Raw genomic sequence first — 22500 nt, forward strand, 5'->3', positions numbered from 1 at the left:
TAACGGATCTGTGTGGGTAACACACATGTCTGAATCTGCACAGATAGACTTATAGATAAGATATACCAGACATTTGAAACACTCACTGATTTCCCTGGATCTCCAGCATCTCCCTTGGATCCAGGACCTCCATCCTCCCCCTGTAAGAAAGAGAGACAGAAAGAGCAGACAGAGAGAGAGAGCGAGAGAGAGAGAGAGAGAGAGAGAGAGAGAGAGAGAGAGAGAGAGAGAGAGAGAGAGAGAGAGAGAGCGAGAGAGAGAGAGAGCGAGAGAGAGAGAGAGAGCAAGAGAGAGAGAGAGTGAGAGACTTAATTTTGACCCTGTAATAGAGATGTTATGTTCAGAACCAAGGAACAGTGGAGAGAAGGACGGAACACTCACGTTAGGTCCTGCCTCCCCTGGCTGTCCGGAGTCTCCTGGGAAACCAATCGGACCCTGAGGAGAGATAGAGGAGGGGGGGAGAGAAGCGAGAGAGAGAGAAAAGGAGAGATAGGATCATTATGAAAGGGTGAGATAGAGGAGGGGGGGAGAGAAGCGAGAGAGAGAGAGAAAAGGAGAGATAGGATCATTATGAAAGGGTGAGATAGAGGAGGGGGGGGAGAGAAGCGAGAGAGAGAGAGAAAAGGAGAGATAGGATCATTATGAAAGGGTGAGATAGAGGAGGGGGGGAGAGAAGCGAGAGAGAGAGAAAAGGAGAGATAGGATCATTATGAAAGGGTGAGATAGAGGAGGGGGGGGAGAGAAGCGAGAGAGAGAGAAAAGGAGAGATAGGATCATTATGAAAGGGTGAGATAGAGGAGGGGGGGGGAGAAAAGGAGAGATAGGATCATTATGAAAGGGTGAGATAGAGGAGGGGGGGAGAGAAGCGAGAGAGAGAGAGAAAAGGAGAGATAGGATCATTATGAAAGGGTGAGATAGAGGAGGGGGGGAGAGAAGCGAGAGAGAGAGAGAAAAGGAGAGATAGGATCATTATGAAAGGGTGAGATAGAGGAGGGGGGGGAGAGAAGGAGAGATACGATCATTATGAAAGGGTGAGATAGAGGAGGGGGGGAGAGAAGCGAGAGAGAGAGAGAAAAGGAGAGATAGGATCATTATGAAAGGGTGAGATAGAGGAGGGGGGGAGAGAAGCGAGAGAGAGAGAGAAAAGGAGAGATAGGATCATTATGAAAGGGTGAGTGTGTATTACGTGAGAATGTACAGTGTTCATGTGTAACTCACAGAGTTTCCCTTGGCCCCGTCCTCTCCTGGGGGGCCTCTGGCTCCTGGGGTCCCAGCTGCTCCAGACAGACCTGAGTCCCCCTTCTCCCCCTGGTCACCTACATCCCCCTGGGGTAGAGAGAGGGGTGGGGGACTGTTAGATTAATTTGGATTTTAAGAATAATGACTAAAGGATTTCACCCCAAATACAGTATAAATGTTAGAATTATCATGTAGTGTCAAACCACTAACAGATGGGGCGGTACTAAATATTCAAGGGGGAAGGGGAAGGCGGAAACTGTTTAGAAAAGCCAACTGAAGGTGGGAGGAGTCAAGTTCAGGAAGTATAAAATCGTGTGTTTGTGTTTTTGGCGCCAGAGCTCTCCATGAATAAATATACAGATAAATACTTGTGGGTTGTGGACCTTGAATCATTGATGATTAAAACCAGAGCCTTACAACCTCTGGTAATGATTCAAGCTTAGGTTGAATTAGAGATAGAAATTCACATGACAGGGACGGAGAGAGGGAAAGGAGAGAGAGAGGGTAGGGAGTTGAAGTTGATCCAAAAGGAACAAGATCAAAGGACATCTGCAACGATTATCTTCCAGAAATGGTGTGTTCTCCTGGACTCTGTGCTATTGACAACAATTACTATCTATTTTTATATGAAATGACAATTAGGAGGATCATGTTTTTGACCCAATGAGAGGATAATGATGATGATGATGAAGAAGATGATGATGAAGAGGATAGACTTACGCTGCCTCCTGATACACCAACGGGTCCTGGGTCTCCTGATTCTCCATCCTCCCCCTGCGAGAGAGAGAGAGAGAGAGAGAGAGAGAGAGAGAGAGAGAGAGAGAGAGAGAGAGAGAGAGAGAGAGAGAGAGAGAGAGAGAGAGAGAGAGGGAGAAAGAAAGAGAGAGAGAAAGAGCAAGAGAGAGAAAGAGAAAGAGAAAGAAAGAGCGAGAGAGAGAGAGAGAGCGAAAGAGGGAGCAAGAGAGAAAGAGAGAGAGAGATGACATCATAACACTCCTCTCTTATTCCCTCTCTTCCACAGTGAAGACATGTGTAAACTACACTGTCTCTCTGCTTACCTTCTCTCCATTTCCACCTGGCTGTCCAATCCCACCTGGTCTGCCCAGAGCACCCTGTACAACACACAGAGGACAGGTTGTGTGTGTGTGTGTGTGTGTGTGTGTGTGTGTGCGTGTGCATGCATGCGTGTGTGAACTTGCTGGTGTCTGTAAAGTGCATTCGGAAAGTATTCAGATCCCTTGACTTTTTCCACATTTTGTTACGTTACAGCCTTAATCTAAAATTGATTAAATTGTTTTTTCCCCCCTTCATCAATCTACACACAATACCCCATAATGATTAAGCAAAAACAACTTTTAGAAAATAAAAATAAAAATAAAATATCACACTTACATAAGTTATTCTCCATTCTTCTCTGCAGATCCTCTCAAGCTCTGTCAGGATGGATGGGGAGCGTTGCTGCACAGCTTTTTTCAGGTCTCTCCAGAGATGTTCGATCGGGTTCAAGTCTGGGCTCTGGCTGTGACACTCAAGGGTATTCAGAGACTTGTTCCGAAGCCACTCCTGCGTTGTCTTGGCTGTGTGCTTAGGGTCGTTGTCCTGTTGGAAGGTGAACCTTCGCCCCAGTCTGAGGTCCTGAGCACTCTGGAGCAGGTTTTCATCAAGGATCTCTCTTTACTTTTCTCTGTTCATCTTTGCCTCGATCCTGACTAGTTTCCCAGTCCCTGCCGCTGAAAAACATCCCCACTGCGTGATGCTGCCACCACCATGCTTCACCATAGCGATGATGCCAGGTTTCCTCCAGACGTGACGCTTGGCATTCAGGCCAAAGTGTTCAATCTTGGTTTCATCAGACCAGAGAATCTTGTTTCTCATAGTCTGACAGTCCTTTAGGTGCCTTTTGGCAAACTCCAAGCGGGCTGTCAGGTGCCTTTTACTGAGGAGTGGCTTCCGTCTGGCCACTCTACCATAAAGGCCTGATTGGTGGAGTGCTGCAGAGATGGTTGTCCTTCTGGAAGTTTCTCCCATTTCCACAGAGGAACTCTGGAGCTCTGTCAGAGTGACCATCGGGTTCTTGGTCACCTCCCTGACCAAGGCCCTTCTCCCCCAAACGACTTCCATTTAAGAATGATGGAGGCCACTGTGTTCTTGGGGACCTTCAATGCTGCAGACATGTTTTGGCACCCTTCCCCAGATCTGTGCCTCGACACAATCCTGTCTCGGAACTCTACGGACAATTGCTTCGACCTCATGGCTTGGTTTTTGCTCTGACATGCACTGTCAACTGTGGAACCTTATATAGACAGGTGTGCCTTTCCAAATCATATCCAGTCAATTGAATTTACCACAGGTGGACTCCAATCAAGTTGTAGAAACATTTCAAGGATGATCAATGGAAACAGGATGCAGCTGAGCTCAATTTCGAGTCTCATAGCAAAGGGTCTGACTACTTATGTAAATAAGGTATTTCTGTTTTAATTTTAATTTTTAATAAATGTGCAACAATTTCTAAAAACCTGTTTTCACTTTGTCATTATGGGGTATTGTGTGTAGATTGATGAGGAAAATATTTTATTTAATCAATTTTAGAATAAGGCTGTAATGTAACGAAATGTGGAAAAAGGGAAGGAGACTGAATACTTTCTGAATGCACTGTATGTGCATGTGTGTTTGAGTGTGTGTGTGTGCGTGAACTCGCTGGTCTGTGTGTGTCTGTGTGTATGTGTGTGTGTGTGTGTGTGTGTGTGTGTGTGTCTGTGTGTGTGTGTGTGGTGTGTGTGTGTGTGTGTGTGTGTGTGTGTCTGTGTGTGTGTGTGTGTGTGTGTGTATGTGTGTGTGTGTGTGTGTGTGTGTGTGTGTGTGTGTGTGTGTGTGTGTGTGTGTACTCACCTGTCCCCCACTAGGCCCTTGTGGCCCTCTGGGACCAAACTGACCTGGACGACCCTGATAGGAAAAGACAAAGTGAGTATATTAATCAATCAACAGATCATCAATAAATCCAAATTCATTCTAGCTTCATTATGTGAATTAATGATATCACAATCACTAATCAATTCATCAACTAGTCTACATCCACCACTATATCTAGTTCAATCAGTCTCCATCCACCACTATATCTAGTTCAATCAGTCTCCATCCACCACTATATCTAGTTCAATCAGTCTACATCCACCACTATATCTAGTTCAATCAGTCTACATCCACCACTATATCTAGTTCAATCAGTCTACATCCACCACTATATCTAGTTCAATCAGTCTACATCCACCACTATATCTAGTTCCAAACCTTACTATATAGTTTATGTATCTGAATCAGTAGGCTGACAGGAAGTGTCATAAAGACAGGATGTGACCTCACCATCAAGCCGATGTGTCCGCTCTCCCCCTTCTCCCCTGGTAGACCAGGCATCCCCTAGGAAACACACAACCTCACATTTAGAATTGTTATAAACAGTTGATTGACAAAGGAAAGGTGTAAGGATGGCAATTACTGCAGCAATACCATCCAAGACAATATCACATGCAAATCTATGAAGCCTGACACTTGAGGCCACTCACAGTGTGTGTGTGTGTCTCACCTGTAGTCCGATGGGTCCTTTGGAGCCCTTGAAGCCCCGGAGACCCTCGTCACCCTTGGTCCCGTACATTCCCTGCTGGCCCCTGGGACCTGACTCCCCATCCACACCCTGGGAGAGAGGAGGAGGGAGGGGGGAGAGGAGAGAGAGAGGGTGTAGGGAAGAGGGGATGGAGAGGAGGGGAGGAGGGAGAGGGGGGGAAGGGGAGGAAAAGGGGAGGAGGGGAGAGAGAGAGAGAGAGAGAGAGAGAGAGAGAGAGAGAGAGAGAGAGAGAGAGAGAGAAAGAAAGGTGGGGTAGGGAGGAGAGGGATAGGATTACTTTCAATCTTCAAATATACTTTAGACTAGAGCAACATTACAGGTATGTGGTTGTACAACAGACTCACAGGAATTCCTGACTGCCCCATCGGCCCCTGGCCACCGGTTGGTCCTGGGGGGCCCTATAGAGACACAGACAATATTAGTTAGTTCCTGGGTAGATCAAAGGCTATCACAAGGATCGCGAGACTAAATGGTTTAATATTTGGTATTTAACCACTGTGTAGTATTGGTGTAGTATTGGTGTAGTATTGGTGCAGTACTGGTGCAGCATTGGCGCAGTATTGGTGCAGTATTAGTGTAGTATTAGTGTAGTTTTAGGTTAGTATTAGGGTAGTACTGGTGTAGTATCAGTGTATTATTGGTGTAGTATTAGGGTAGTATTGGTGTAGTACTGGTGTAGTATTGGTGTAGTACTGTATTAGTGTAATATTGGTGTAGTTTTGGTGTAGTAATTATCTCAGTAGACTCACTGATTCTCCTTTGTCTCCTTTGCTGCCCTTCTGCCCTGGACCTCCAGTCTCTCCCTACACACACACACACACACACACACACACACACACACACACACACACACACACACACACACACACACACACACACACACACACAAACACACACACACACACAATAAATGCCTTCAGATACACACAACAACAACAACAACAACAACAACAACAACAACAACACACACATGGACAGGGCCATGTTACCTTATCCCCATCCTCTCCTGGGGGTCCTGCAGGGCCTGCAGCTCCAGGTTGTCCTAGAGGTCCCTGGTCTCCATCCTGTCCTGCTGGTCCAATAGGGCCCGCCCCTCCCTGGGACAACACAACACACAGACAGACAGTCACATTACCTACACACAACTCTGGAACTATAGGGACTCAGAACACAGAACTTGAAACACAGAATATGGAATTCAGAACTTAGAATATGGAACTTAGAACTCAGAATATGGAACTCAGAACTCAGAATATGGAACTCAGAACTCAGAATATGGAACTCAGAACACAGAATATGGAATTCAGAACTCAGAATATGGAACACAGAACTCAGAATACGGAACACAGAACTCAGAATACGGAACTCAGAACTCAGAATATGGAACTCAGAAGAGAATATAGAAGTCAGAACTCCAAATATTGAACTGGGAATTTGGAATTCGGAACATGGAACTCGGAACATAGAACTCTGAGCTATGTCCATAGAATGTGGAACACCTTTACAGTACCTACCGGTTCCCCCTTCTCGCCCATTGCTCCAGGTCCACCCACAGCCCCCGTCCTCCCAGGCTGACCAATGGCACCGGCCGACCCTGGAGGACCCCTCTCACCACCGGCCCCCTGCAGAGAGAGAGAGGGGGAGGGGGAGGGAGGGGATATACATATGTGCATTATACATCTTAACAGTGTCTGTCTGGGGTCTGTGTTGGCAGGGAGTGAGGAGTTAGGAGTGAGGAAGATGGAGAGGAGAGAAAACTCACTATAGGTCCTGCTGCTCCGACTGGTCCTTCACCTCCTTTCAGACCAGCAGGACCCTGAAGAGGACACACTGTTATCACACCATCACAGGGCCTGTTAGCGTGTCTGTGTCTGTCTGTGTCTGTGTGTCTGTCTGTGTCTGTGTATGTCTGTGTCTGTGTGTCTGTGTGTCTGTGTCTGTCTGTGTCTGTGTGTCTGTGTGTGTGTGTGTCTGTATGTGTCTGTGTCTGTGTGTGTCTGTGTCTCTGTGTGTGTGTGTGTGTGTCTGTCTGTCTGTCTGTCTGCCTGCCTGCCTGCCTGTCTGTCTGTCTGTCTGTCTGTCTGTCTGTCTGTCTGTCTGTCTGTCTGTCTGTCTGTCTGTCTGTCTGTCTGTCTGCCTGCCTGCCTGTCTGTCTGTCTGTCTGTCTGTCTGTGTCTGTGTCTGTCTGTGTCTGTCTGTCTGTCTGTCTGTCTGTCTGTCTGTCTGTCTGTCTGTCTGTCTGTGTCTGTGTGTGTCTGTGTGTGTGTTACCATGCCCCCGGCGACCCCTCTGCTGCCTCTGAAGCCCCTGAGGCCTGGAGGACCAGCTTTCCCAGAAGTCCCTCCTGTACCCGGGTCGCCCTGGAAACAACAACAGCTCTGATTGATGGAACGCTCATGAGGTCTATTAAACTAACCAGTTAAGAAGATTCTTGTAATGACTGGTAACGGTGTTTATTAGGTGAAAACAATGATGATTCATAATGATGATGATTGTGATGAGGAAGATGATGAAGCATCACCTTAGCTCCCTCCTTCCCGGCGGCGCCAGGTAAGCCCTGCTCTCCAGGTACGCCAGGTGACCCGGGATGACCTCTGTCTCCCAATGATCCGGTCTCACCTGATTTACCCTGCAACAACCAATCAGGTTAGAGAGAACACAAACAGACCAATCAGGTTAGAGAGAACACACATAGCAACCAATCAGACTCACCTGTGGCCCCACCACACCTCCTGGCCCCGGGGGTCCCGTCTTTCCTTGGAAACCCTGGAGAGAGAGAGAGAGAGAGAGAGAGAGCAAGAGAGGGAGAGATAGGGAGGGAGAGAGAGAGAGAGAGAGAGAGAGAGAGAGAGAGATATCAGTGGATGGATAGGTGTATTTAGGTAACTTCTTGTGACCTCTAACCTCTACTCACCGGCTCCCCTCTCTGACCTGGGTGACCCGGAAGTCCATCTTTCCCTGCTGGACCCTACACACACACACACAGGAAGTGACATCACAGTCACAAAACTCAACATCCTGTTACACTACAATGAGACCAGAACTGAGTGTCCTCAATAGCAGACTATTTTGTGTGTGTGTGTGTGTGTGTCACTCACGTTGGGTCCCTTGGGTCCTGATTCCCCGTTCCGTCCTTGTGGCCCTTGAGGCCCCTGGACAATACATAAATAAATCAAACAGTCAATCAATTAATTCATCAAACACTTATCCAACCAATCAAACACGTATTCAACCAATTAAGCAATTAACAAGTTAGCCAATTAACAAATCAACCAATCAAACACTTATCCAACCAATCAACAAATGTACTAATTAACAAATCAACCAATCAACTAATTAACCAATCAATCAACCAATCAATGAACCATGACGTTCCTGTCCTTACCCTGACTCCAGTTGGTCCATTGGGTCCATCATGTCCAGAGGAGCCCTGTGACAGACAACATTGAGGAAAAGAGACCGTTAGAAATCAAATAAAATCCAATTGTATTGGCAGCATAGACGTATTTAGCTAATGTTATTGCAGGTGTAGCGAAATGCTTGTGTTCCTGGCTCAAACAGAGCAATAATATCTAACAATACAAAACAATACACGCAAATCTAAAAAGTAAAATAATGAAATTAAGAAATATAGAAATATTAGGACGTGCATTTTCACAGTCCGGAATATAAATATATATGTATATGATGAGATGTACAGACAGTATATGGAAAGAATATGTCTTATATACATTACATGACCAAACGTATGTGGACACCTGCTTGTCGAACATCTCATTCCAAAATCATGGGCATTAATATGGAGTTGGTCCCCCTTTGCTGCTAGAACAGCCTCCACTCTTCTGGGAAGGTTTTCCACTAGATGTTGGAACATTGCTGCGGGGACTTGCTTCCATTCAGCCACAAGAGCATTAGTGAGGTCGGGCACTGATGTTGGGCGATTAGGCCTGGCTCGCAGTCGGCGTTCCAATTCATCCCAAAGGTGTTCGAAGGGGGTTGAGGTCAGGGCTCTGTGCTGGCCAGTCAAGTTCTTCCACACCGATCTTGACAAACCATTTCTGTATGAACCTCGCATTGTGCACAGGGGCATTGTCATGTTGAAACAGGGAAGGGCCTTCCCCAAACTGTTGCCACAAAGTTGGAAGCACATAATCGTCTAGAAGGTCATTCATTGTGTGCTGTAGCGTTAAGATTTCCCTTTACTGGAACTAAGAAAAACAGCCCCAGACCATTATTTCTCCTCCATCAAACTTTACAGTTGGCACAATGCATTGGGGAAGGTAGCGTTCTCCTGGCATCCGCCAAACCCAGATTCGTCCGTCGGACTGCCAGATGGTGAAGCGTGATTCATCACTCCAGAGAACCAATGGCGGCAAGATTTACACCACTCCAGCCGACGCTTGGCATTGCGCATGGTGATCTTAGGCTTGTGTGCGGCTACTCGGCCATGGAAACCAATTTCATGAAGCTCCTGACGAGCAGTTCTTGTGCTGACGTTGCTTCCAGAGGCAGTTTGGAACTCGGTAGTGAGTGTTGCAACCGAGGACAGATGATTTTTACGCGGTACGCGTAAAAATGTGTGGCCTACCACTTCGCGGCTGAGCCGTTGTTGCTCCTAGACGTTTCCACTTCACAATAACAGCACTTACAGTTGACCGGGGCAGCTCTAGCAGGGCAGAAATGTGATGAATGTGATGAACTTTTGTACTCCTGAGTGGCGCAGTGGTCTAAGGCACTGCATCGCAGTGCTAACTGTGCCACTAGAGATCCTGGTTCGAATCCACCGGCCGCGACCGGGAGACTCATGGGCGGCGCACAATTGGCCCAGCGTCGTCCAGGGTAGGGGAGGGAATGGCCGGCAGGGATGTAGCTCAGTTGATAGAGCATGGCGGGGCCAGTATAAAAAAAGAGATTCCCACGGGGGGCCAGTATAAAAAAAATATGTATTCACTAACTGTAAGTCGCTCTGGATAAGAGCGTCTGCTAAATGACTGAAATGTAAATGAAATGTAATGAACTGACTTGTTGAAAGGTGGCGTCCTATGACGGTGCCACGTTGAAAGTCACTGAGCTCTTCAGTAAGGCCATTCTACTGTCAATGTTTGGCTATGGAGATTGCATGGCTGTGTGCTCAATTTTATACAGCTGTCAGCAACGGGTGTGGCTGAAATAGCTGAATCCACTAATTTGAAGGGGTGTCCACATACTTTTGTATATATAGTGTATGTAGAATACGTAGGATAGAATAGTATATGTACAGCAATAGTTCAATAGGAAGGCTAGAATACTGTATATTAAGTGCCTTCGGAAAGTATTCAGACCACTTCCCTTTTTCCACATTTTGTTACGTTACAGACTTATTCTAAAATGGATTAAATAAATACAAAATCCTCATCAATCTACACACAATACCCCATAATGACAAAGTGAAAAGTTTTTAGAATTTATTGCAAATGTATAAAAAATTTAATAACCTTATTAACATAAGTATTCAAACCCTTTGCTATGAGACACGAAATTGAGCTCAGGTGCATCCTGTTTCCATTGAAGTTTGGAACCACCAAGACTCTTCCTAGAGCTGGCCGCCCGGCCAAACGGAGCAATCGGGAGAGAAGGGCCTTGGTCAGGGAGGTGACCAAGAACCCGATGGTCACTCTGACAGATCTGCAGAGTTCCTCTGTGGAGATGAGAGAACCTTCCAGAAGGACAACCATCTCTGCAGCACTCCACCAATCAGGCCTTTATGGTAGAGTGGCCAGACGGAAGCCACTCCTCAGTAAAAAGGCACCTGACAACTCGCTTACAGTTTGCCAAAAGGCACCTAAAGGACTCTCAGACCATGAGAAACAAGATTATATGGTCTGATGAAACCAAGATTGAACTCTTTGGCCTGAATGCCAAGCGTCACATCTGGAGGAAACCTGGCAAACTGAGCAATCGGGGGAGAAGGGCCTTGGTCAGGGAGGTGACCAAGAACCCGATGGTCACTCTGACAGATCTGCAGAGTTCCTCTGTGGAGATGAGAGAACCTTCCAGAAGGACAACCATCTCTGCAGCACTCCACCAATCAGGCCTTTATGGTAGAGTGGCCAGACGGAAGCCACTCCTCAGTAAAAGGCACCTGACAACTCGCTTACAGTTTGCCAAAAGGCACCTAAAGGACTCTCAGACCATGAGAAACAAGATTATCTGGTCTGATGAAACCAAGATTGAACTCTTTGGCCTGAATGCCAAGCGTCACGTCTGGAGGAAACCTGGCACCATACCTAGGGTGAAGCATGGTGGTGACAGCATCATGCTGTGGGGATGTTTTTCAGTGGCAGGGACTGGCAGGGAATAGTCAGGATCGAGGGAAAGATGAACGGAGCAAAGTACAGAGAGATCTTTGATGAAAACCTGCTTCAGAGAGCTCAGGACCTCAGACTGGGCACACAGCCGACAACACATGAGTGGCTTCGGTACAAGTCTCCGAATGTCCTTGAGTGGCCCAGCCAGAGCCCGGACTTGAACCCGATCGAACATCTCTGGAGAGACCTGAAAATAGCTGTGCAGCAACGCTCCCCATCCAACCTGACAGAGCTTGAGAGGATCTGCAGAGAAGAATGGGAGAAACTCCCCAAATACAGGTGTGCCAAGATTGTAGCATCATACCCAAGAAGACTCAAGGCTGTAATTGCTGCCAAAGGTGCTTCAACAAAGTACTGAGTAAATTGTCTGAATACTTGTGTAAATGTAATATTTCAGTTTTTAATTCTTAATAAATTAGCAAAAATGTCTAAAAACTTGTTTTTGCTTAGTCATTATAGGGTAGTGTGTAGATTGATGAAGGGGGGAAAAAACGATTTAATCCATTTTAGAATCAGGCTGTAACGTAACAAAATGTGGAAAAAGTCAAGGGGTCTGAATACTTTCGGAATGCACTGTACTGTAATATTAATCAGTGTGACTGAGGTTATGCTCCAAATGACATCATATTCTCTATTTAGGGCACTACTCAAAAAGAATAAGGGAATAGGGTAGCATTACCAAATGACACCCTATTCTCTAAGTAGTGCACTACCTTTTAGGGTGCCATTTGGGATGCATGCTGTGTTATGGCTATTACTGCTGGATAGAGAGTTTATGATGACCTCGTAATGATTAGAATGGATTGAACTCTGACCTTTCCCCCCGTCTTCCCTGTTGGTCCCCTGGCACCCCGGCCCCCACGCACCCCCTGGAGGAAAAACAACAGTATTACAGACACAGATAAACACGCATAAGCAGACACACACACACACGCACACACACACACACACGTACACAAACACACAGTACTCACGTTAGGACCCCTCTGTCCTGCACCGCCTGCTTCCCCCCCGGGACCCTGTGGAAGAGAAAACAGGACAGACCGTTACCATGGGTACACCATACAGCCCATTACCATGGATACACCACTAAAGTTTTAACAACATTTCAACATTTTCAATATACTGTACTTGACAATAAACTTTGTTTGTGTTTTCTGAAGCACCGAGTCTTCAAGTCAGTTAAGAACAAATTCTTATTTACAATGACGGCCTACACCGGCCAAACCCGGACGACGCTGGGCCAATTGTGCGCAGCCCTATGGGACTCCCAATCACGTCCGGTTGTGATACAGCCTGGAATCAAACCAGGGGGTCTGTAGTGACGCCTCTAGCACTGAGATGCAGTGCCTTAGACCACTGCGCCACTCGGGAGCCCAATAAATGCACTTTCCCAGAACTATTGCCGTGTCCATGTCCAACAGGGTCCATATTTACATTTACATTTTAGTCATTTAGCAGACGTTCTTATCCAGAGCGACATACACTTAGTGAGTGGATAATAAAAAATAAAAAAAATCATACTGGCCCCCCGTGGGAATCGAACCCACAAGTGTAATTAAATGTTTGCCAGCAGCACAGTTACAGTCACCAACGCTCTGGATAACATGAAAACATTCTAACCAGCTCTGCTAGGGCGAGAAAAATGGTCAGAGTGAGGTGTTCTCTCATTTGTGTCTGGAAATAGCTAGCAAGCTAGCCAACGTTAGCCAGTTAGCTTGGGTGCTTGACTGCCGTTCTGAGGTCAGAACGCTCAGATCAACCCTACTCCTTGGCACAGAGCGTCCAGTGTGCGCTCTGAACGCTCCGAGAGCGAAACTCTCTGAAATTTACGAACGGACAATCTGACAACGGTGTGAATTTAGGAACGCCCAGAGCGCACTCTGAGCGCTCTCCGGCACTCCAGAGGAACACACCCTGTGGTAAAGCCTCCCTCTACTACTCACCCTCTTCCCTTTCTCTCCCAACACTCCAACAGATCCAGGAAAACCATCGGAACCCTGTCGGGGTTAACACACACAGACGCGTTACTGCTGCCTTCAGACAATGTTTTAGCGTTATCTGTGTTTACTATTATGTTTTATTTGTTTACTTGATATATTTGTTTATATGGTATATTTAATCCTCTCTCACCTTAGGTCCTTTTTGTCCCGGATACCCCGGCAGCCCTGGAACTCCCAGTTTACCCTGAGAGAGAGAGAGGGGGGGGGGGGAGGGGGGACAGAAGCAGAGAAGATTGAGTCTATTGTAAATGTTGACTTCATGTAACTTTTTGATACAAGGTAATGCCTAGGCTTTAGCTCAGTGGGCTAGCGCAGACAACATTGGTTCAAATTCATGTTCACACACGCCCCACAACCCCTCTCACCTCCACACACACACCCCCATCGGTGTACCACCTACCTTTTCTCCAGCCATGCCCACCGCTCCAGCCTCCCCCAGGGGTCCAGCCTGTCCTTTAGGTCCTTCAGGACCATCCTCTCCCCTGGACCCTGGCACCCCGTTATCACCCCCGTCACCCTTCACCCCCATCTCTCCCTTAGAGCCGGGGAACCCATCCTCACCCTACAACACAGAACACAGAGAGAATATAGAACATAGAATTTAGAGTATAGAACATAGAACATAGAACATAGAACATAGAACATAGAATATAGAATATAGAACATATAATGTAGAACATAGAACATAGAATATAGAACAAAGAATATAGAACATAGAACATAGAATATAGAACATAAAATATAGAACATAGAATATAGAACAGAAATAAAAAGACCACATATTGTCTTCCGACAGGTGGCGTCATTCTAACGAGACACGTTATATCAGAGCAGACGGCCGCCGCGCTATCTGACGTAAGACAATGGAGAACATAGAACATGACTATATTCTAGATAGAGAACATGATAAACATAGGTGGATAGAGGAGGCACAGACCATGAGAACACTTAGAACATGCTGCATGGTCAGAAACACACAGATAACTCACAGTAGAGGTGTGTAAAATACAGAGATAACTCAGGGTAGGGCTGTGTCTCTCTCACCTTCTCCCCTTTGCTTCCCTTCAGTCCTCTAATTCCGTCCGCTCCCTGTGGCACACAGAGACAGAGAATACACACTTACAATGGAACCCAGAGACTGAGAATCAGAACAAACAGAATGGAACACATAGATTTAGAATGTAACTTCACTCAAAATCAGAACAAACAGAATGGAACACATAGATTTAGAATGTACCTTCACTCAGAATCAGAACAAACAGAATGGAACACATAGATTTAGAATGTACCTTCACTCAGAATCAGAACAAACAGAATGGAACACGTGGATTTGAATGTACCTTCACTCCTCTTGATCCTGGATATCCTATAGGCCCCTGGACGCCTGGTGGGCCCTACACACACAGAGAGACACGTCAGTAACATTACACACACATACACACACATATACACACACACACATTTTAAATACGTTATTTGAATACACCAATCAAATGTACAAAAAAAAGGATCTAAACATTTCAAAGGTCCCTGTATGGATGGCAGTCAATACACACACACAGACAGATAGACTTACCGGTAGTCCCTTCTCTCCTGGGGTCCCCTCTCTCCCTGGGTGACCCTGTACACAGGAGGACAAGATAATATGGATGAGAGAATGTGTGTGTATGTGTGTGTGTGTGCGAGTGTGTGTGTGTGTGTGTGTTAGCACGTGTGTGTGTTAGCGTGTGTGGAGTACTCACGGTAGGGCCATCATTCCCAGGTAGTCCCTGCAATCCTTTCTTCCCTTGGGGCCCCTGAGAGACACAGCAAGGATCATTTTAATCACAACCTACCCCTTTAATTTGACATATCTCATCATATCATATGGCATATGTCATATACAGTACATGTTGACATATATTCCTGTGTGCTAGCATGTTTCATATATGTTGACATATATTCCTGTGTGTTGGTATGTTTCATATACACTACCAGTCAAAAGTTTGGACACCTACTCATTCAAGGGTTTTTCTTTATTTTTAAAACATTTTACATTGTAGAATAATGGTGAAGACTATGAAATGAAATAACACATATGGAATCATGTAGTAACCAAAAACGTGTTAAACAAATCAAAATATATTTTATATTTGAGATTCTTCAAATAGTCACCCTTTGCCTTGATGACAGCTTTGCACACTCTTGGCATTCTCGCAACCAGCTTCATGAGGTAGTCACCTGGAATGCATTTCAATTAACAGGTGTGCCTTCTTAAAAGTTAATTTGTGGAATTGATTTCCTTCTTAATGCGTTTGAGCCAATCAGTTGTGTTGTGACAAGGTAGGGGGGGGTATACAGAATATTGCCCTATTTGGTAAAATACCAAGTCTATATTATGGCAAGAACAGCTCAAATAAGCAAAGAGAATGACAGTCCATCACTACTTTAAGACATTAAAGTTTCTTCAAGTGCAGTCGCAAAAAACATCAAGCGCTATGATTAAACTGGCTCTCATGAGGACCGCCAAAGGAATGGAAGACCCAGAGTTACCTCTTCTACAGAGGATAAGTTCATCAGAGTTACCAGCCTCAGAAATTGCAACCCAAATAAATGCTTCACAGAGTTCAAGTAACAGACACATCTCAACATCAACTGTTCAGAGGGGACTGTGTGAATCAGGCCTTCATGGTCGAATTGTTGCATAGAAACCACTACTAAAGGACACCAATAAGAAGAAGAGACCTGCTTGGGCCAAGAAACATGAGCAATGGACATTAGATCGGTGGAAATGTGTCCTTTGGCCTGGAGTCCAAATTGGAGATTTTTAGTTTAAACCGCCATGTCTTTGTGAGACTGTCACGATCGTCTTCAAAATGAGCGGACCAAGGCGCAGCGTGATAAGCGTACATACTTTATTATAAAGAAGCGCACACACGAAAACGAAACAAAACACGATCGTAACGTCCTCAGTGACAAAAACACGGAACACTGGAACACAGCAACAACAGGAACAAAAACCCACAAACACAAGGTGAAAAACACACAGTATAAATATGGCTCCCAATCAGAGATAACGAGCCGACAGCTGACACTCGTTACCTCCGATTGGGAGTCACCAGACCAATTACCACAAAACACAAACAAATGAAACACACCCATACCCAACACCACCAAAAGAAATACAACCCTGGCTCTAATTACACAGTCCCGGAGCCAGAGTGTGACAGTACCCCCCCCCAAAGGCGCAGACTCCGACCGCGCCTAACCCAAAAAATGGGGAGGGCTGGGTGGGTGTTGCTCCACGGAGGCGGCTCTGGCACTGGTCGTGGTCCCCACCCCACCATAGTCACTACCCACTTAAGTAGCCTCCTCCAATTGACCACCCTACATCCTAACCCACCTGGATTAAGGGGCAGCACCGGACTAAGAGGCAGCACCGGACTAAGGGGCAGCACCGGACTAAGGGACAGCACCAGGATAAGAAGCAGCACCGAGCTAAGGGGCAGCACCGGACTAAATGGCGGATCCTGGCTGGCTGGCTCTGGCAGATCCTGGCTGGACGGCTCTGGCGGATCCCGGCTGGACGGCTCTGGCGGATCCCGGCTGGACGGCTCTGGCGGATCCCGGCTGGACGGCTCTGGCGGATCCTGGCTGGACGGCTCATGGCTGGCTGACGGATCTGGCTGCTCATGGCTGGCTGACGGATCTGGCTGCTCATGGCTGGCTGGCGGATCTGGCTGCTCATGGCTGGCTGACGGATCTGGCTGCTCATGGCTGGCTGACGGATCTGGCTGCTCATGGCTGGCTGACGGATCTGGCTGCTCATGGCTGGCTGACGGATCTGGCTGCTCATGGCCGGCTGACGGATCTGGCTGCTCATGGCCGACTGACGGATCTGGCTGCTCATGGCCGGCTGACGGATCTGGCTGCTCATGGCTGGCTGACGGATCTGGCTGCTCATGGCTGGCTGACGGATCTGGCTGCTCATGGCTGGCTGACGGATCTGGCTGCTCATGGCTGGCGGAAGGCTCTGGCTGATCCTGTCTGGCGGAAGGCTCTGGCTGATCCTGTCTGGCGGAAGGCTCTGGCTGATCCTGTCTGGCAGAAGGCTCTGGCTGATCCTGTCTGGCAGAAGGCTCTGGCTGATCCTGTCTGGCAGAAGGCTCTGGCTGATCCTGTCTGGCAGAAGGCTCTGGCTGATCCTGTCTGGCGGAAGGCTCTAGCGGCTCCGGTCTGGCGGACGGCTCTGATGGCTCATGGCAGACGGGCGGCTTTGCAGGCTTTGGGCAGACGGGCAGTTCAGGCCCCGTTGGGCAGACGGCAGACTCTGGCCGTCTGAGGCGCACCGTAGGCCTGGTGCGTGGTGCCGGAACTGGAGGTACCGGGCTGAGGACACGCATCTCAGGGCTAGTGCGGGGAGAAGCAACAGGGCATGCTGGACCCTGGGGACGCACATACGGCCTAGTGCGTGGTGCCGGAACTGGTGGTCCCGGGCTGAGGACACGCATCTCAGGGCTAGTGCGGGGAGTAGCAACAGGGCATGCTGGACCCTGGGGACGCACATACGGCCTAGTACGTGGTGCCGGAACTGGTGGTCCCTGGCTGAGGACACGCATCTCAGGGCTAGTGCGGGGAGCAGCAACAGGACGCACAGGACTCTGGGGACACACAGGAGGCTTGGTGCGAATAGCAGGAACGGGCTGGACCAGGCTGGCGACTCGCACCCCTGGTTTGGTGCGAGTGGCAGGAACAGGCCGGGCCGGGCTGGCGACGCATACCGTAGGCTTCGTACGTGGCACAGGAACCGGCCGGGCTGGGCTGGCGACGCACACCGTAGGTTTCCTACGTGGCGCAGGAACAGGCCGGGCTGGGCTGGCGACGCACACCGTGGGCTTGATGCGTGGAGTAACAACAGGCCGGTCCGTACTGGGAACACACACCACTGGCCTTAACCGGGGCTCAGGAACGGGCCGGACCGGACTGGTAACACACCTCAGTCTCTCACGCCGTGCCACAACAACATCCCTCCCTCTACTCGCCAATGGCTCCCGTACTCCGGTAGCCTTCTCTCCACGTCTACCTGTGGCAGCCTCCTGCTGCCCAGCCGCCCAAGCCATGTACCCCCCCCCAAAAAATTTCTTGGGGTTGCCTCTCGTCCACGGGCTTCCAGCCTCGACTCCGTGCTGCCTCCTCATACCACCTCCTCTCGGCTTTCGCTGCCTCCAGCTCTTCACGAGGGCGGCGATATTCTCCCGGTTGTGCCCAAGGACCCTCTCCAGCCAGTATCTCCTCCCATGTCCACGAATCCTTTATAGGTGGATACTGTTGCCGCTGGACACGCCGCTTGGTCCTTTTGTGGTGGGTTTTTCTGTCACGATCGTCTTCAAAATGAGCGGACCAAGGCGCAGCGTGATAAGCGTACATACTTTATTATAAAGAAGCGCACACACGAAAACGAAACAAAACACGATCGTAACGTCCTCAGTGACAAAAACACGGAACACTGGAACACAGCAACAACAGGAACAAAAACCCACAAACACAAGGTGAAAAACACACAGTATAAATATGGCTCCCAATCAGAGATAACGAGCCGACAGCTGACACTCGTTACCTCCGATTGGGAGTCACCAGACCAATTACCACAAAACACAAACAAATGAAACACACCCATACCCAACACCACCAAAAGAAATACAACCCTGGCTCTAATTACACAGTCCCGGAGCCAGAGTGTGACAGAGACGTAGTGTGGGTGAACGGATGATCTCCGCATGTGTAGTTCCCACCGTAAAGCATGGAGGAGGAGGTGTTATGGTGTGGGGGTGCTTTGCTGGTGACACTGTCTGTGATTTATTTAGAATTCAAGGCACACTTAACCAGCATGGCTACCATAGCATTCTGCAGCGATACGCCATCCCATCTGGTTTGGGCTTAGTGGGACTATCATTTGTTTTTCAACAGGACAATGACCCAACACACCTCCAGGCTGTGTAAGGGCTATTTTACCAAGGAGAGTGATGGAGTGCTGCATCAGATGACCTGGCCTCCACAGTTCCCCGACCTCAACCCAATTGAGATGGTTTGGGATGAGTCGGACGGCGGAGTGAAGGAAAAGCAGCCAACAAGTGCTCAGCATATGTGGGAACTCCTTCAAGACTGTTGGAAAAGCATTCCAGGTGAAGCTGGTTGAGAGAATGCCAAGAGTGTGCAAAGCTGTCATCAAGGCAAAGGGTGGCTATTTGAAGAATCTCAAATATAAAATATATTTTGATTTGTTTAACACCTTTTTGGTTACTACATGATTCCATATGTGTTATTTCATAGTTTTGATGTCTTCACTATTATTCTGAATGAGTAGGTGTGTCCAAACTTTTGACTGGTACTGTATGTTGTCATATATTCCTGTGTGTTGGCATGTTTCATATATGTTGTCATATATTCCTGTGTGTTGGCATGTTTCATATACAGTATGTTGACATACAGTATATGACATATTGATATATTGACATATTTCATACATTCTGTGTTGGCATGTTTTAATCACAACCTCACCTTTTACTTTGACATGTTTAATATGCAGTATATGTTGACAACATGTTTAGGACAGTCCTGCCTTTACTTTGACATGTTTACTCTGCAGTATATGTTGACAACATGTTTAGGACAGTCCTACCTTTACTTTGACATGTTTACTCTGCAGTATATGTTGACAACATGTTTAGGACAGTCCTACCTTTACTTTGACATGTTTAATATGCAGTATATGTTGACAACATGTTTAGGACAGTCCTACCTTTACTTTGACATGTTTACTCTGCAGTATATGTTGACAACATGTTTAGGACAGGGCGGCAGGTAGCTTAGTGGGTAAGAGCGTTGTGCCAGTAACCGAAAGGTCGCTGGTTCTAATCCCAGAGCCGACTAGGTGAAAAATCTGTCGATGTGCCCTTGAGCAAGGCACTTAACCCTAATTGCTCCTGTAAGTCGCTCTGGATAAGAGCGTCTGCTAAATGACTGAAAATGAAAATGAAGGACAGTGCTACCTTTACTTTGACATGTTTACTCTGCAGTATATGTTGACAACATGTTTAGGGCAGTCCTACCTTTACTCCTGGCAAGCCTACCAGGCCCTGAGGACCAGGAAAACCCTGTTAGAGACAGACAGAGAGAGGGAGTTAAGAGTGTGTGTGTAAAGCGCAGGTCAGTGGTTTGTTCACCCGCACCCGCCCGCAATTGCTAATTACCCATCTGCAAGAGCCCAACTATATGTGATAAAGTGAACCCGACCCAAACCCGCTAATATAGAAAATGCACTGTACAGTCAGAGATGGCGTAACACGTTTTGGACAGACCTTTTTAGATAGGCCTGTGTTTCTGCTTATAATTTCCGAAATGTTGGTAAGCTATTTGTTAGTCAATAATTTGTTTGTTCTATAATTAGATACATGCAGCTTCTCTTCTGTCATTACTTTTTGCCCTAGAGGACTTACTCACCAGAATGTCATAAATCAATAGAATGAATGCTTCAATCTAGTTGCCATGGTAAAGTTAGTTCTCTTTCCTCTTCCATCTCTGCTTCTCTCGCACAGCAAAGACATTTAGGGACCGGGGAGAAAATGCAATAACTCTAAACAAAACGGGAAAGGTTTTCCGTGCAAAATTTCCAAATGAAATCAGTTTGACCGGTTTTAAGGAAATTAAAAGCTGTTAAAAAGGCCCAACATGTTTTTGATAAGATTTCAGTTCGGCTTGGAATGCATATTTTATGTGGTTGAAAAACGATCAGCTTTTATGATGCTGATAAAGATAGCACTATCACCTTTACAAACGGTCCCTAACCGCTCATTCATTCTGTCAAGATGCTGAAAGAAATAAATAATATTTCTCCACTCCTGTTTCTGAGTCAAAATGTACATATTTGGTGTATAATTTTACCGCAAGAAATGCTTAATTCTGCAGGAGTTAATACTGTATTAGGCTATGTGAGAGGTTATAGACCTAGAGTCAGGGTCCAGATTTCAGACAGGCTACTATTCCGTTTAACCCGTCTGATCAGTTCCCTTGACGTGCCGTCATCCTCTTTTACCACTTCGCCACATCTTTCTCAAAAACATTAGACTACTGTTCTGGTCCTCCCTTGTATTTATTTTCAACTCTCCATTTCACATCTTTTCTTCTAGGTGAATTCAACTCCATCATTGTCCTATTTGCTCAGTGCTGTGTATTTGGCTCGCTACAGTTTTGCCCTGGAGCTTATGCTCAGGCTACGGACTAACGGCAGATAGAAATAATGAAAGAAAACCTCAATGTAGCCTATAGATATGAATTGCACAAGATTTTAAATGTTTTCTCTTTATTCAACCTGCCCGCCTCGCGGATATAACCGCGGGGACTCTGGGTTATGAGTCAACCCGCGCATCACTAGAGTGTATGTGTGTACCTGGAACCCAGGGTTTCCTTGCTGCCCGGATGCTCCCAGCTCCCCCGGAGGTCCCTGTAACGAGAGGAAATTACATCATGGATACCACTCTGACACACTTCCAGTTTATGTAAACACATGGTTCTAGAATGAACAGTTAGGGTTCTAGAATGTCTCAGTCATCATACTCACCAAGTTTCCCTTAGAACCTTGGATTCCATCCACTCCTCGGATACCCTGAAGAGGGGGAGACAGGAAAGAGAGGAGGAGAAGAGGGGAGAAAGGGGAGGGAGGAAAGAGAGGAGGAGAAAGAGGGAGAGGGAGACAGGGAGAGGGGAAACAGGGAAAGAGGAGAGGAGGACAGGGAGAGGGAAAACGGGAAGAGGAGAGAGGGAGACAGGAGAGAGGGAAACAGGGGAGGAGAGAGGAGAGGGGAACAGGTGAGGAGAGAGGGAGACAGGGAGAGGGGAAACAGGGGAAGAGGAGAGGGGAAGAGAAAAGAGAGACAACTGTCATTCAACAAAATAAGTTGGAAGAAGAGATACTAACCTAAGTCTAGATTGTCACTACTGTTGTCCATCCAGTAAACATCCAGATATCAGACCAAGCTGTGTAGATGGAGCTACTGATGAAGCTGGCAGGGCTTCCTTCCACCATGAAACAACAGCTTTATAGATGCAGCCACAAGGTTTACTTTAGTTTATCTTGTCTTCCTTCAGGCATTGAAGTTGTTCTGCTACGTGTGTGTGTGTACGTGTTTAACTACAGTAAACAAACAACAATTTGACTAACTGGGACATTTTGTTAGTCCCCACGAGGTCAAATGCTATTTCTAGGGGTTTAGGGTTAAGGTAGAATTAGTGTTAGGGTTAGAATTAGGTTTAGGGT

The 22500-nt window shown here is 47.1% G+C and overlaps 1 protein-coding gene across 1 annotated transcript in view; it reads right to left on the minus strand.

Moving 5' to 3' along the window:
- Positions 1-86: 86 nt before the first annotated feature.
- LOC311121864 (uncharacterized protein) overlaps positions 87-22500 on the minus strand; it is a gene marked incomplete at both ends in the record, with an annotated part of 23437 nt that continues 1023 nt past the window's right edge. The window contains 31 exons of the mRNA XM_084196300.1: positions 87-140; positions 382-435; positions 1219-1326; positions 1960-2013; positions 2298-2351; positions 4129-4182; positions 4600-4653; positions 4820-4927; positions 5203-5256; positions 5608-5661; positions 5848-5955; positions 6373-6480; positions 6621-6674; positions 7129-7218; positions 7380-7487; positions 7571-7624; positions 7773-7826; positions 7957-8010; positions 8244-8288; positions 12021-12074; positions 12180-12224; positions 13152-13205; positions 13339-13392; positions 13609-13770; positions 14253-14297; positions 14549-14602; positions 14785-14829; positions 14951-15004; positions 20297-20341; positions 21634-21687; positions 21805-21849. Of these exons, the coding sequence (XP_084052426.1) occupies positions 87-140; positions 382-435; positions 1219-1326; positions 1960-2013; positions 2298-2351; positions 4129-4182; positions 4600-4653; positions 4820-4927; positions 5203-5256; positions 5608-5661; positions 5848-5955; positions 6373-6480; positions 6621-6674; positions 7129-7218; positions 7380-7487; positions 7571-7624; positions 7773-7826; positions 7957-8010; positions 8244-8288; positions 12021-12074; positions 12180-12224; positions 13152-13205; positions 13339-13392; positions 13609-13770; positions 14253-14297; positions 14549-14602; positions 14785-14829; positions 14951-15004; positions 20297-20341; positions 21634-21687; positions 21805-21849 (2034 nt within the window). The remainder of the gene's footprint in view (positions 141-381; positions 436-1218; positions 1327-1959; positions 2014-2297; positions 2352-4128; positions 4183-4599; positions 4654-4819; positions 4928-5202; positions 5257-5607; positions 5662-5847; positions 5956-6372; positions 6481-6620; positions 6675-7128; positions 7219-7379; positions 7488-7570; positions 7625-7772; positions 7827-7956; positions 8011-8243; positions 8289-12020; positions 12075-12179; positions 12225-13151; positions 13206-13338; positions 13393-13608; positions 13771-14252; positions 14298-14548; positions 14603-14784; positions 14830-14950; positions 15005-20296; positions 20342-21633; positions 21688-21804; positions 21850-22500) is intronic.

The sequence above is a fragment of the Coregonus lavaretus genome (genome assembly GCF_964263955.1).
Source record: "Coregonus lavaretus genome assembly, contig: HAP1_SCAFFOLD_7688, whole genome shotgun sequence".
Classification (NCBI taxonomy): domain Eukaryota; kingdom Metazoa; phylum Chordata; class Actinopteri; order Salmoniformes; family Salmonidae; genus Coregonus; species Coregonus lavaretus.